The sequence below is a fragment of the Rhopilema esculentum genome, chromosome 17 (genome assembly GCF_057945365.1).
Source record: "Rhopilema esculentum isolate cy_ngs chromosome 17, ASM5794536v1, whole genome shotgun sequence".
Lineage (NCBI taxonomy): Eukaryota > Metazoa > Cnidaria > Scyphozoa > Rhizostomeae > Rhizostomatidae > Rhopilema > Rhopilema esculentum.
In genome coordinates, this window is record NC_142831.1 from 3,459,429 (window position 1) to 3,474,318 (window position 14,890).

General features: G+C 36.0%; 1 protein-coding gene across 3 annotated transcripts in view; it reads left to right on the forward strand.

Annotated features, from left to right (window-relative positions):
* The window catches only part of LOC135682030 (uncharacterized), a 58,868-nt gene that overhangs the window by 23,331 nt on the left and 20,647 nt on the right, over positions 1 to 14,890 (forward strand). For all 3 annotated transcript variants that reach the window (XR_016144831.1, XM_065196734.2, XM_065196743.2), the window contains exon 12: positions 2,848 to 2,907. Coding sequence is in view for 2 of the 3 variants with exons in the window: in XM_065196734.2 (XP_065052806.2) it covers positions 2,848 to 2,907 (60 nt within the window). In the remaining variant the exon portion in view is untranslated. The remainder of the gene's footprint in view (positions 1 to 2,847; positions 2,908 to 14,890) is intronic.

The window sequence follows — 14,890 nt, forward strand, 5'->3', positions numbered from 1 at the left end:
TGTATATTTTGAAGAAAAAACAGTCTACCTATACACCGAAGGATTATGGCGGTGTATTGTTTATGTCATGTTTTTCAGTGTTAGATCAAGATTATAAAGGTTGCTAAATCAAATGTTTAAAGTTGATAAAAATATGTCTGAGTTTTTTGAAGTTAAGAATGTCTACTAAGGTCCAACTTGAACTCTATTTTAGAAATATTTTAGGTGGCTTTCCACATCGTCTATTATGACTTACGCACGGTCCACCTGCATTTCCTTCGATTTAGTTCCTACATTTCAGGATTTTTTTCATAAATTTCCCTGAAACTCAAAAGACCTCCAAATTGTTACCGTAGATTGAAATATCTACATTTGTTAGCTCTTTTCTTTTACGAAATGCAATCTCTGTTCAAACGCAATCAGTATTTAAATCAAAATGGTTCGAAAACGATGTTTGTTTTCATAGCGCTTTTAAAAAGACACAGTAAAACCTTTAATTGCTGGCGTTCGAAATGATCCACTTTTGGTGTTAAATCTATGTATTTGTGCGTTCAAATTGCGATTTTGGTTTCGATTTGCTAAAAGTCTTCGTTTTGAAATCTCCCGAAGACTAGGGCTGCATTTTAGAACGCTCTCTGAAGGAGCTTCCCTCTCATGTCTGCTCCTTCACAGAGACGTTCTGATATGCTGTCTTTGACCTTATGGAGAACTCAGAACGAATAATTTTAGCAAGGCAAGTTTGGTGTGTAACAGTTTAGAACGAAGAATTGTAACAGTTTAAACTGGGCCTACGTAACTATGTAGTGACTTTGTTCACTTCAAAAGCAATTGGCGAAAAATGTTTTTAGTTTCTCTCAGCATTTTGATAGTAACTCTAACTAAGCTTGAAATGTGATTTGATGTGCGCAGGCGTCAGAGTGTTTTCGTGCGCAAGTAGTTAATGCGCATGCATTCCGGATGAATAGCTGAAATGTAAAAGTTCCGGTGCCGGAACAATAACCACGGCGTTGGCTTAATTGAGTCGCAAATGAATCATTGCAGAGGACGATCAGCTTTTGATTTTCGTTGACGTCAATACTTCGTTTATATTTTATTATGATTTATTGGTATTAGATGAATTTTTAAAGATCCCCTTATGTTAGGATATTGCGCTGTTTCGAAATTTTGAAGCATTATGTTTATACATATTGCTTTTCCATCTATGTAGAAGCATTTCACTGTTTAGTGACACCAACAAAGTACTTTGACACACCAAAAAGAATGGGTAGCCATCTAAAGCTTTTGATCGAAAAGTATCTGCCATTTTGGACTAGTTGTTATTATGCTTCGGCTTCGCGAAAATAACAGTTTTAGCTTTTGTCTTTTGAAGTGACAGCTTATTTCTGCAGTGCCTCTAATTCCCGATTTTGCTTTTTATTCATTTTTGAACAACTTTAGCAACTTTAGTAAGTGAACTTTGTGAAAACCTTTAATATTTAGATATATATTTATAATGTATAGAATGGTGTCTATTGGTCCTTTTACGAAAAAACCTTAAATCCATTAGTAGATTCCCAACACGGATAACAGGGAACCTAAATAATTTGTCCTAATTTCAGAGATGTCCACTGTCCAAGGTTTTTCTGCAGGACATTAGAAATCGTTTTGCATTTGTTCGGAAATGTTTGTTAATGCTGTCCGCTAGAAGAAGTACTAACTGGCAATCGAGCTGTAATCTAAACCAATCATAGTCCTGTCACGTGCTTAAATATAGCCTAAAAGAGTGTTTTTTTGTTTCCTCGATTTATGCTACAAGGAAGACGCCAAATTTGCCTTTCTGATATTAATTCTTAAAGTCTCTCAGATGCTTGATGTGTTTGCATCTAAAGCTAGCTATTTTGCACCCAATCAGTTTTATTCATAAAATTCATACAATAGCTATTGTGCCAAAATGCTGCAAATTAAATTCCAATGCAATGATTAAAATATCTTTTCATTTCGATATTCTTGCTTTTAAAATACTGGAAAATGGTGCAAAACTCTTCGATAAGACCTTTTGTATAAGAACAATTTCTTAAGAACACGAGTTTCAAAATTGATAAGAACAATAGTTAAGAACAAATTAAGAACAAACTGAGGCTCAGCCACTGTAAAAGCAATTTTAGACAAGCTTTTGTCTCAAAAATGAGGATTTTTAGCCGTGTGTGGGTGCTTTTTCGGTGAATATACAAACTTGTCGGCAAATGTAGGTTATATCACTCACTTTGTTGGCAAATGAGGCCTGGAAACCTCCGCACTGCTTACACCCTATTAGTTTTGGAACAAATTGAGAACACTCCAGCCACAGATTTTCAAATAATTAAAGAACAGTCAGCCTGAACTGAAATTTACTTGTTCTTATAAAAAGAGAGTGTATAGAAAAGAAATCAGCTGGCTTCATTCATTATACAGGCGGTTCATCATTTGAGCATTTGTTGTTTACTGGCACATTTTGCAAGCCTTTTTGGAACACCCGTGATAATTCTGGTTACCCAAAGCTCTCCCATGTTTTTAGGCCACCCGATAGTTCCCATGACATCCATTAACGATGACATCATACATAAAAGCGTTAACGCGATTGTTCCAAGTCGTCAAAATCATGTTTCCTTAATCAAATAGTTTCGTGGACCGCATCCATTATCTATTTTTAAAAGCGCTAAAATGTTCCTTGAAAACAATGCTTAATCTTATTTTAGTTAATAGTGGCGAAAATGGCAACAAAACTTGGAACATCTTGTTTCCCGACTCAGTGTCAAAATTTAAGCCAGGTTTCTTTGGCAAGTCAGTTCTTTGTAAATGACAGCCGATTCACACTGTCAGATGTTTTAAAGTATTTTTTGTTTTCTACAGCTGGTCTATTCCAAGGCCTACGATAAAGCATTTGACGTTGCAGTTTTCGATAATTTCCTGGTAAGTCAAGCAATATTTTTGTAATTCTCATTAGATCCATTAACGATTGTTTGTACGTTGATAGACAGTTCACATAGAGTGAGAATAGAAATAATTGCTTGCGAAACGCAGAGTCATTTCTGTTCACAGACAATCATTTCTACGTGTATCTCAATTACTGCCCCCAAAACTTACTCTCAAAGTAAAATGGTTTGAAATAGCCAGGTAGTCCGCTTGCATTATTGAATGATCGCGGCTCAATTGCGAGATCGCAGATTAATACTGTCAGTTTTGCCAATAAATGATTCTTGTTGTTTCTCTTCCACATTTGTTATTATTTATTAGTATGTACCGAATTTCAGCCAATTCGTAAATTTTCTTCTCAATCTTCAAAATCTTGGTACACAAAGCCTTAAGCAAAATTTCTTTCAACTTGCGTTTTATTCATGTTTTAAGTTTCGGTTTATTTTTCATTTGATCATCATGAAGTCAGTTCAACTTTTTGAAATCATAAATGACAGGACCAAGAAATGAATTTCATTGTGCAGATTCTTATGTAATGAAATCTGTACACTTCTTGGTCAGAATAACAAAACAATTTACATCCAGAAACTTTCTGTGGTCAAAATAGCTGTTCCCTTTTGTCAGCTCAAATTAAGAGCTAGCAGCCTCAAAACAGAGACACGTAGGTAAAATTCTCCTTGTGGGGTTCGCAATCGTTACCATCTCTCTCCGATGCCGGTCGTCTTCTATATCATGCTGGAAAATATTGGGACATTCCGATCTTCGTTAATTGCGTTGAATGATGATCTTAATGATCGACAACTCTTTGAAGCATTTTGGGTTACATATCATACTACCCTTGTCACAAATTTTCTTGTCAAGGCATGGCGTTAACAGGAATCACCTTACGTTTGAGTTAGACACCTCAAGGAGTACCATTTATATTCTATTCATCGTTGATAAAAAGCGCGTAGAGAAAATCAAGAAATACTGCTCTTCATGCTTGATAATATATTTGTATCTGAAGTCTTCTTTGTAAGTCTAGATACAATCACTATTAAGACCTGACCATACGATAGTGAATATGCTTTCATTTTTTGAATTAATAATTTGCTATTTCAAAAAGCACTATGCCAACGTACTATATGGCTTGTAGACTAGAAGAACTGGAACATTTTTAACCATGTCTGCCCTAAAAAATGAATAAGGCTTTGTCAAAGGTAAATGTCTTACAAATATCGGGGTCTATTTGTTTTGAGAACTACCATCATACAATCAGAATTGTCCATTTGCATCATGAGAACTGTATCATGATTACTTTACAAGATCTGTATGCCAATGAGATAAATAGTACCGTCAAGTTTCTATTTATCCACGGTCAGACCTCTCTTTATTCACGAATGAATAAGGGGCCAGGGAGATTCTCTATGACGTCATTCCAGGATTCGAGAGTTCTAGGATATAGCGATATTCAAGATTATAGTAATAAATCCCATTGGAAACAACAATAGAGAACGCTTCTTGTGAAAGACTGAGGCTGGATAAAGGAGGGCCTGCTTTTTGGTTCCTGGCATAATATCTTAATAAGAAGAATCGTTTGTTGTTTTCAGTGTTTCATTGTGTATTTGTTCATTCATGTTTTCTGGCCTGCTACTTTGTTTCCAATTAACTATGTAGATGATCATTTTGCAGTTTATTATAAGGGTCAGCTGGGTAGCTCAATGCAGTAATTAAAAACTCAATTTGTGTGTAAAGGTTGTGACCTTAATTTCTGTAAGCAAAAGTGTATAGAATAGTAGCCGTTTTCACATGAAAGCCCGCTTACACAACAGAACTAAACACAAGTTCCTTAAATGAAAGAGGTGTCTCTTCTAGCAGAATTTAAAGAAACAGTTCTTATTTGGTTGAGAGGTTGTTTGTTTCAGAAGTTATTGAGGCAGTCAGTTTCATTATTATTTCAACAAATTTCAAGAACATCTGGATCTCCTTTCCTGATACACTCAGACTACTGGCTCTCTGCTTCTCTGTGTTTTTTACCCCTTTTTGCCTTCTAAACCTCAGCCTATCCGTCCATCTACCTTTCTGTCCCTCTCCTATTTTATTTATCTGTCTTTCTGTCCCTCTTCCTTTTGCCCATCTGCCTTTCTGCCCCTCTGCTTTTTTGCTTTTTACCCATTTTGCCTTTCTAAACCACAGCCTATCCGTTTATCTACCTTTTTGTGCCTCTCCTATTTTACTTATCTGCCTTTCTGTCCCTCTCATTTTTTCCGATCTGCCTTTCTGTCCCTGTGCGTTCTCTCTCCCTGCTCCGCAACCCTTCTTACCATGTATCCCGAGAACGTCATTTTCGCTATTTTCAGTCAACGTTCTTCAGTATCATACCCCTTTAAATATCACTAAGGTGTTTCAAGTCCAACCATGTTATTTCTGTCGCTGTATACTGGATGAAATTTCCTTTTATTTGTAATCTTTCACTCTAAGTGACCTGGCGTCCGTAAAAACCTGATAACAGTAGCTGACTTACACTGGCATGATGACGTAAATTGTATTTGCTTTACTCTTAGTAAAGGTCAGAAGTCATGAGAATCGTCCCTTTTGAATAGAGCCTTATTCTCTTTTAGAGACATGGTTTATGGGATTGTCAATGGAGATTGTTTAGTGTAGTAGAAAGTTAGGCAAACAAACTATAGCTAGGTCAGGGTGAACCAGAGAAAGTACAGGTTAAACAAAGCTTGTTCAATCCGAAGTAGTTTTTTATATATTGGAACTTTATCAATGTCATAATGTGAACACGAACAGTCATGGTTTGTTTGTATAGGCTGATATCCTATATGGTTGGCCTTAGGATCATCATGACGATAAATAATGATTTCTTTTCTAAGGGCTGGTATCTTTTCTTTTGATTGTTCAGGGCAACTACGATTAATCCTTTTTTCGTCTTTGCTCGTATCCTCTTTGATTGATCATTACTAAGAAAGAACAATCACGATATCGTTCGTATTTGCTCGTATCCTCTTTGATTGATCATTACTAAGAAAGAACAATCACGATATCGTTCGTATTTGCTCGTATCCTCTTTGATTGATCATTACTAAGAAAGAACAATCACGATATCGTTCGTATTTGCTCGTATCCTCTTTGATTGACCACTACTAAGAAAGAACTTTCATGATATCGTTCGTTCATTACTAAGAAAGAACAATCACGATATCGTTCGTATTTGCTCGTATCCTCTTTGATTGATCATTACTAAGAAAGAACAATCACGATATCGTTCATAGTTGCTGATATCCTCTTTGATTGATCACTACTAAGAAAGAACTTTCATGATATCGTTCGTTCATTACTAAGAAAGAACAATCACGATATCGTTCGTATTTGCTCGTATCCTCTTTGATTGATCATTACTAAGAAAGAACAATCACGATATCGTTCATATTTGCTGATATCCTCTTTGATTGATCATTACTAAGAAAGAACAATCACGATATCGTTCGTATTTGCTGATATCCTCTTTGATTGATCATTACTAAGAAAGAACAATCACGATATCGTTCGTATTTGCTCGTATCCTCTTTGATTGATCATTACTAAGAAAGAACAATCACGATATCGTTCGTATTTGCTCGTATCCTCTTTGATTGATCATTACTAAGAAAGAACAATCACGATATCGTTCGTATTTGCTCGTATCCTCTTTGATTGACCACTACTAAGAAAGAACTTTCATGATATCGTTCGTTCATTACTAAGAAAGAACAATCACGATATCGTTCGTATTTGCTCGTATCCTCTTTGATTGATCATTACTAAGAAAGAACAATCACGATATCGTTCATAGTTGCTGATATCCTCTTTGATTGATCACTACTAAGAAAGAACTTTCATGATATCGTTCGTTCATTACTAAGAAAGAACAATCACGATATCGTTCGTATTTGCTCGTATCCTCTTTGATTGATCATTACTAAGAAAGAACAATCACGATATCGTTCATATTTGCTGATATCCTCTTTGATTGATCATTACTAAGAAAGAACAATCACGATATCGTTCGTATTTGCTGATATCCTCTTTGATTGATCATTACTAAGAAAGAACAATCACGATATCGTTCGTATTTGCTCGTATCCTCTTTGATTGATCATTACTAAGAAAGAACAATCACGATATCGTTCATAGTTGCTGATATCCTCTTTGATTGATCGCTACTAAGAAAGAACTTTCATGATATCGTTCGTTCATTACTAAGAAAGAACAATCACGATATCGTTCGTATTTGCTCGTATCCTCTTTGATTGATCATTACTAAGAAAGAACAATCACGATATCGTTCATAGTTGCTGATATCCTCTTTGATTGATCACTACTAAGAAAGAACTTTCATGATATCGTTCGTTCATTACTAAGAAAGAACAATCACGATATCGTTCGTATTTGCTCGTATCCTCTTTGATTGATCATTACTAAAAAAGAACAATCACGATATCGTTCATAGTTGCTGATATCCTCTTTGATTGATCATTACTAAGAAAGAACAATCACGATATCGTTCGTTTTTGCTCGTATCCTCTTCATTGATCATTACTAAGAAAGAAATTTCATGATATCGTTCGTTCATTGCTAAGAAAGAACAATCACGATATCGTTCGTATTTGCTCGTATCCTCTTTGATTGATGATGACTAAGACAGAAAAATCATGGTATCGTTCGTTCATTACTAAGTAAGAACAATCATGATGTCGTTCATATTGGCTGATATCCTCTCTGATTGATCATGACTAATAAAGAACAATCATGATATCGTTTATATTTGCTGATATCCTCTTTGATTGATGATGACTAAAACAGAAAAATCATGGTATCGTTCGTTCATTACTAAGTAAGAACGATCATGATGTCGTTCATATTGGCTGATATCCTCTCTGATTGATCATCACTATTAATGAACAATCATGATATCGTTTATATTTGCTGATATCCTCTTTGATTGATGATGACTAAGACAGAAAAATAATGGTATCGTTCGTTCATTACTAAGTAGGAACAATCACGATATCGTTCGTATTTGCTCGTATCCTCTTTGATTGATCATTACTAATGAAGAACAATCATGATATCATTCATATTGGCTGATATCCTCTTTGATTGATCATGACTAATAAAGAACAATCATGATATCGTTCATATTTGCTGATATCCTCTTTGAAGCTCGATTTGTCTAGAGTTTGTGTCATAGGGCTTTTATTGAACGTGCAAAAGCAGTCAGTTATGTCGGTTCATATTAAGAGCAAAACCCTTCGATTGCCTTCGATTCAACTTAACGTTGGGATTGATATCAGTGAATGGATTTCAGTTGCTACATCCATACAATGCCTGTTTCATTGTTCTTTGAACAATGTATTGTACGTTTCACTTACTTAGCTTTCTCTCACCTTTGATTTTCAACTTCATATGTTGTTTCGTCAAATTCTCCAGTTTAGTTCCTAGAGGACTCTCGTGAAATACACTCGCGAGTGTTTGAGGCTTTCTCCTTTAAATATCTGTATTATCCTACAAGAAGCGGGGATATAACATTACGATTTCCATGAAATGACAAATATTTATCTCTCATTCAGGGGGAAGGGCTTGTGCACATAAAGTTGCGATGCTCCCCTTTACTTGCTTGTGTCGTTTTGTTTAAGTGCGGTTTCAAATGGCTAATAAGCAATGATGAGTCATGTACACATCTACTGCATAAATTAACGAAAATTACTGTTCATTGATGTCAAAAAGTGCCCGATGCCGTATAGGCAGGCCTATACAAGCAAATATAACTTGTTATGCTCCTGTTTTGTGCTATACACCAAATAATGCACTGCATAGATTAAGCACAATTGTACCGAAATATTTCATATATTTTCTTACTCGCAGCCAAATATTGTCCAACCCTGAAGTTCTAAAAGTTTGATGCAATGCACAACCCTCTCGGTTCGCAACCCGTGCTTCCACCGCGAATATGTGTAGTGGTGCTGTTAATTTGAGAAGTGATGCTGTTAAAAAAAGGGTGTAGGGGGCACAAGCAGTGGAAAGGAACACTTTTTGTCATTTGCCAACTTAATGGCGAAATCTTTGTCTTGACGCATATATCAAGTCGAAACTTTGGCTCTTCCTGTTAAAGTCGTTCTTGGTAATATTGGTTTTAAGACAAATATTTGCGGTAAATCCGATATAATTGGATATTTTGAAGCAGAGCTACCAGATAATTCTCCGGGATTTCTCTTTGCCAAATAAAAATTTCCATGGATTGTGGGCTGCTATCATGAATTGAGGAACGACACGGATAAACCTAGTGATCAAGGAGAATAAGGTAGAATCTTTGCTGTGAAATTGTAGGTGGTCTTTAAAGTTATAAACCTTCTATAAAGTTTTAAGTAGAGAAAACTGTTCCCGCCGATTTACACTGGGGCTGACGAATTCGAATCTACACAATTTTTGCACGGACCCAAAATCTTTTAGATTGTAGCTGAAAAATTGATCGTAACAAATTTTGTAGGGTTCCAACTGCTTTTTCTTTATAGCGGATAAATTCGGATCATTCGAATCGTGTGGAATTAAAGTTCAACAAGTAGTTGAACGTCTTACTACCCCAGCTATATAGTTCCGCTTGATGCACTCAGATGATTTTTTGTATCATAATTAATGGTTTGAGTTGGTTTGAACTCTTTCTTGCACTCTTGTGGCAAGAGTAAATCCCTTTTACAGACCACATAAATAGAGATCTCACCAGTTATCCTTGTTTCTTTCTTTTCATTCCTCTAGAATTCAAAATATATTTGTAAAATAGCCAACTCCCATGAAAATAGCCCTTGTTATTCAAGACGATTGTCGAATATAATTTAGAACGATTTTAATACGGATCCAGCCTTGTACGGTAGATCCATAAACGGGATCTGCAGCTGGTGACACGTAAAAATAAGCATCTTCAAACTCATGAAGTTTTGTCAAGAGACATTCGCTGCAAAGTACCTCTTTGATAAAAATTCGAAAATTTGAGCGCTTTCTGGATGTTGTGTGAGAAACATGGACGCCAGTCACATGCTGTTTTGTTGTAGAATGGTGTTAACGATTGGTTTTCATCGACAACAAATGTTTATATCAATAGGAATACATCGTTAATATCATAAAGATTTTGGAAAGAGGATGTTTCTACAAGTGTTTCCTAGTTTACGTTTGAGATAAGGAATACACTACCTTTAGTTGCGCCCTTCTCAAATGTCAGATATCTTGAATTTTTTGTGTGTAGAATTTCAAAACTGCTTTAGAGTCTTTCGCAAATTCCGGGGAAATTTGAAGGGAATCGACTGTAATTCTGATCGGCTGTCATCTGCTTTCTTCGTTACTGTTTTTCTATCTGTAGAAGTGGAAAGATATGGTTTCGTTTCTGTCTTGTTATCAGTATTCATAAAAAAGTGATTGTTTGATCATTTTATTGTGACGAGAAGCAGCCAGAACAGCAAAAAATTAGAAACTTGTCGTTTGGGATTACTTGATAATAAGCAAAGTTTGCTGAAACCATTCAAGGTAATAAGCAAGGATAACGACACACTGTGAAAATTATTTTCTTTTCGAGGGGGTTTACGGGGAAAAGGGGTGGTAGGAAAGGGCGAGAGGAGAAAAAAAGGGGGAAAAGAGAAGAGAAGTAAGAAAAGGGAGCGAAGTAAAAAAGAGAAAGCAGAACACAGGTAAGAGAACAGAGAGAATAGAGAGAACAGAAAGAAAAGAGAGAACAGAGAAAAGATAATAGGGAGAAAGGGGGAGTGTAAGAGAAGGAAGAAGAGGGGAAAGAGATCGGCAAGACAGTTGTGAGAGAGGGCTTCTGTTATGTTGTATTTACTTTAGATTTGTTGTGTTTACTTGGCTTTGTTATAGATCTTCTAGATGCTTAGCGATACTGACTATGCACCATCATTTTTCTTGATGGGTAGCGATAATTTCCTAGAGATGGTTGAACTGAAGTGCATCTTGTTAAGGGAGTTTGGAATCCTTTAAGACTCTTCTCTGTGAATGGCTCCACGATTTCCCATTTTTATAAAAAAGACGACAAAACAGCGTGATAAAAACTTAACCTCTCCTGGAAAAAATGATACAAAGGTAAACCAATTGTAAAACATAGGTTTACCTCTTTGGCTTTTGCACCTTTATCAAACCTCTCTTTTTTGTGCCAGGCATATAATATTTCCCTTTTTCATCCAAATATGCTTCTATTTTCTTTTTACTTAACTACCTCGCAACCTATTTCGTGTCATAGCCTTTGAACGTGTTGCATTGAACATTTTCACTAATGCACTAATATTTCAGTGTCAGACTTTTTGATTATAAGGAAGAAATCAGCATACTGAGCTTCTAGTCTTAGAGAATCTTATCAGTTCTTATGTGTGTTCCCGAGGCAGCATAAATTCGACCACAGTCAATGGATCAAGAAAGATAATCTTATCAGTTAAGATGTTAACTAATAGATCTTACTGTCGGTTTTAATTTGAAATTTTAGATCATCATCGGTTACTGAATTCCGTACAGATAAGCTGGAAGTGGGTGAACCTTCGTTCTGTTTGGATCGCTAGCCTTACCAGTTAATGCTTTTAATGGTTTGCGTTAAGTTCAGGTTGAAAACTGAATTGATTGTCGGATTTATTGCGTGAAACGGAAGTACACGAGCAAAGTCATTACATCTCATTATCCTTGCTACTGTTCTTCAGTTATCAGATTTTTGATCACACCAATAAAATCGCTGTTTGGCCTCTCTGGTTTTAATGGCAGTGAATGAAGTTTTCTCATTGTAAAATACTACACTATCACGTAAGTAGTTAATGCTGTTTGAATCGGGAGTTGTAGCAGACGTAAATGACTGTACACTTTCAAAACACGTGTGGGGTCTAAAGGTTTCTCTATTTGCAAAAAGGTCTCATTGTAGCCAAGAATGAGAGATCTCTTATTCGTAATTCATCCATACAGTCGTGGTGGCGTAGCCAATTCTAGTTAACATTAAATCGATACATATCTCCCGTTGTGTATATATTAGTGCCTATCAAACTTAAAGAAGATTAGAAATATTACGTCATGTGGTGCGTTTCAGTAGCTCTGTACATAAGGCCCTAATTGATCTCTTTTACAACCAGCCACTACGTTCCTTGAGAGCTACTTCAAGGTGGCTTATATCTGGTCATATCTTGCAAAATCATCCACAGGATTTGTGACATTCTCAAACATGGAGCTTCTTGCTTCAATAAATTGCTGTAAGGTAATATTGGAGCTAAACCAGCAATGAATGCCTGCTACTTTAACGAGATGGTGCATTTTCCTACCAGGCAATTGGTAGCAGAATGAAATTTTTGTTGATGGGGGTATTGTAGCTTTGGAGTGGAAAAGTCATAAAGATTCCCAATTTTTTTTCGAGTTATTTTTCCATGCCGTCTATGATCGGTTAATTTAGTGATTTTTAAGCATAGGTAATTGACCTCTCCCTGTCAAACGAATTCTGCTTGGTTTCGTAATGACATATGCATGTATCCACTCCTTATTTTTCTCCATTTTTTCTTCAGTTCTCTTCTTATACTTATTCTTTGACAAATACTTTGCTAAGCAAAATAGTTTCATATGACAATTTTGGGGGTTGGTGTAGGTCAAGTCGCCCATGGTTATACACAATCTTTCAGCTTCTTTTCTAAACATTTTCGTAACGTTCCTTGAACGTTAGCTTTTATAAGCATGATCCTTTACTCACAGGAAATTTTCTAAACGACTTTTAGGAACGGATAGTCCTGTTTTTTTTGCATTAAAAAGGCAGATCTATAACAAATGTCTACTCTGCTCTAGCTACGATGACCGGACATTTGTTCCTACACTAATTCTCAGTAATCCAAGTTGCCCCAACTTGTTAAAATTTCTCAAACCTTTTTAAAAAATCTTCCTTTTTATGCCCTAACTTGGTTTAAATTCACTGTCTCGTAAACATGTGGCTCAGACAGGATTGTATCTCACCTGGGTTGGCATTTATCAAGAATTGCAGATGAGGCTTCGTGGAATCAATTCCCAGTGAATCCTTCCGTATTTTAGCGCACCAATTTTTAAGAGAAACGACGGGTGTAGGTGACTGGAAACTTGTTTGGTGTCCACTTGTTTGGTGTCAAAATATGCACACTTTTATAAAGGCAGAAATATGATATTTGAAAGGCTGATCTGCCAAGGAGCAATCTAGCTCGGTTTCGTTTCTGAATTGTGTTTTTGCTGTGGTTATGTAGTGAAACATAATTAATTATCATCTTAAGTTTTAAGATAAATTGCTTTTGTGTTCAGTTCAGGGACCTATTTTGTTGACTACTATTCGCTCCACTACGGATTTGTCTTTCATACACATGGGTTAACGAAAACTGAACCGTTTGGCTTGAAAGAGGTTATAAATAAGCACCAGAAACTGACTACCAAACTCTGTAAACGACTTTTTTTGACCTACAATCTGCCTGGTTTATCAATTGATGTCTGATATGATTCACTATATTATGGTCAATCCTGGTCATGGTTGTTCCCCATTCTCCGCATACTTCTATTGCAAGATAATGTTTTTGCTCATGTATTATGGCACTGATTTTATTGGACGATTTTGCTGAGCACTCGTTACTTAGAATTAAAACGTGCACTAGTTGCCTCTTGCATATTTTCTGGCCTTACTCAACTCACATTAGGAAAGTTATGCTCTCGAATATTGATGATGTAGAAGTTAAAGAAGGATCTGGAGAAGGGATAGAGGAAAGTGACGTAAATTGAGAGAAATAGAGAAGGGAAATAACGGCAATTTAAGTAGGGGACGAAAACTGAAGGAAAGGAAATCAAGATAAGGAAGGAAAGGAAGAAAATGTGATTGTTATGGTTCGTATGGAAATTGTATTATGTTTTTATCTTGAATGTCAGAAGGTTTGTTCTGGTAGTGTTATACCCTGTGGTAGGAAGGGATTTTTAGAATCATAACTGAGGATGTCTCGTATTTCTATTTCGTTTTCATAAACTGGATCACTTTCTTTCGGACCCTCGTACTGTTGACTGGAATTAAGCCATATCATGTAACGATTTTATCAGCGTGTCAACAAATCATTTGCGTCCCATGATATCATGAAATCATTTGAAGAAAGAGAACCAAAGACCAGGTTGTTCATTATTCGAATGATCCTTAAATGAAGATACAATAATCTGTAACGGTAAGTTTCATATTTCTCTTGTCATGCAGAGCAACCACAACAGACAGGATGAATAGCAAAATATTCAATTGACACAGAATAAAATGTATCTTTGAAAGATGGCTAGCTATTTGCCAATTAAACACTTAACCAACTGCTTATGGTGACATTTGCTATTCGATGTTGAGGATAAATCCGAAAAGCTTTAGCTAACTTGGCTGGACAATTGATTGCATTTAGAAGCATTGACCTTTTGCAAACTCGTAATTTTGTTTATAGCTCGCTAAATTTTCAAGTGAATGCAATCCTTTCCTTTATGCGCCTATTGGTTTTGTCAGATGTTCCACCATATTATTTTCCAGCCAAAATTTGACAACTCGAGCTTTTGCATTTTAACATGGTTTTGATATAAAACACAGTACGCTGCCCGCTAGAAAGTCCAACTGTGTCAATTTAAAACGCCATTTGCCTGGATTTACTGTATATAAAAACTACAGTATACATTGCCTATAATAACAGGTCCAGTATAATGACGTAAGAAGGACAGGAGATTCAGTAGAAGAATAGGAGATTCAAACCAAGTTTGTGTTGATAAGAATTCGTTTTGCATTCCATTATAAGCAACCTGTAACCTTTCTTGATTAACTCTGATACCCTCTTTGATATTTTCTGCAAGCTTTTATTCTGTGTGAAACTACACAAAACTTGATAATCTCATCTCATTTCTGGTGGAAAAAATCAGAAAGGGTGGTCATTTGAACAATAGCCCTGTTAACGAACAGAAGCCTGAA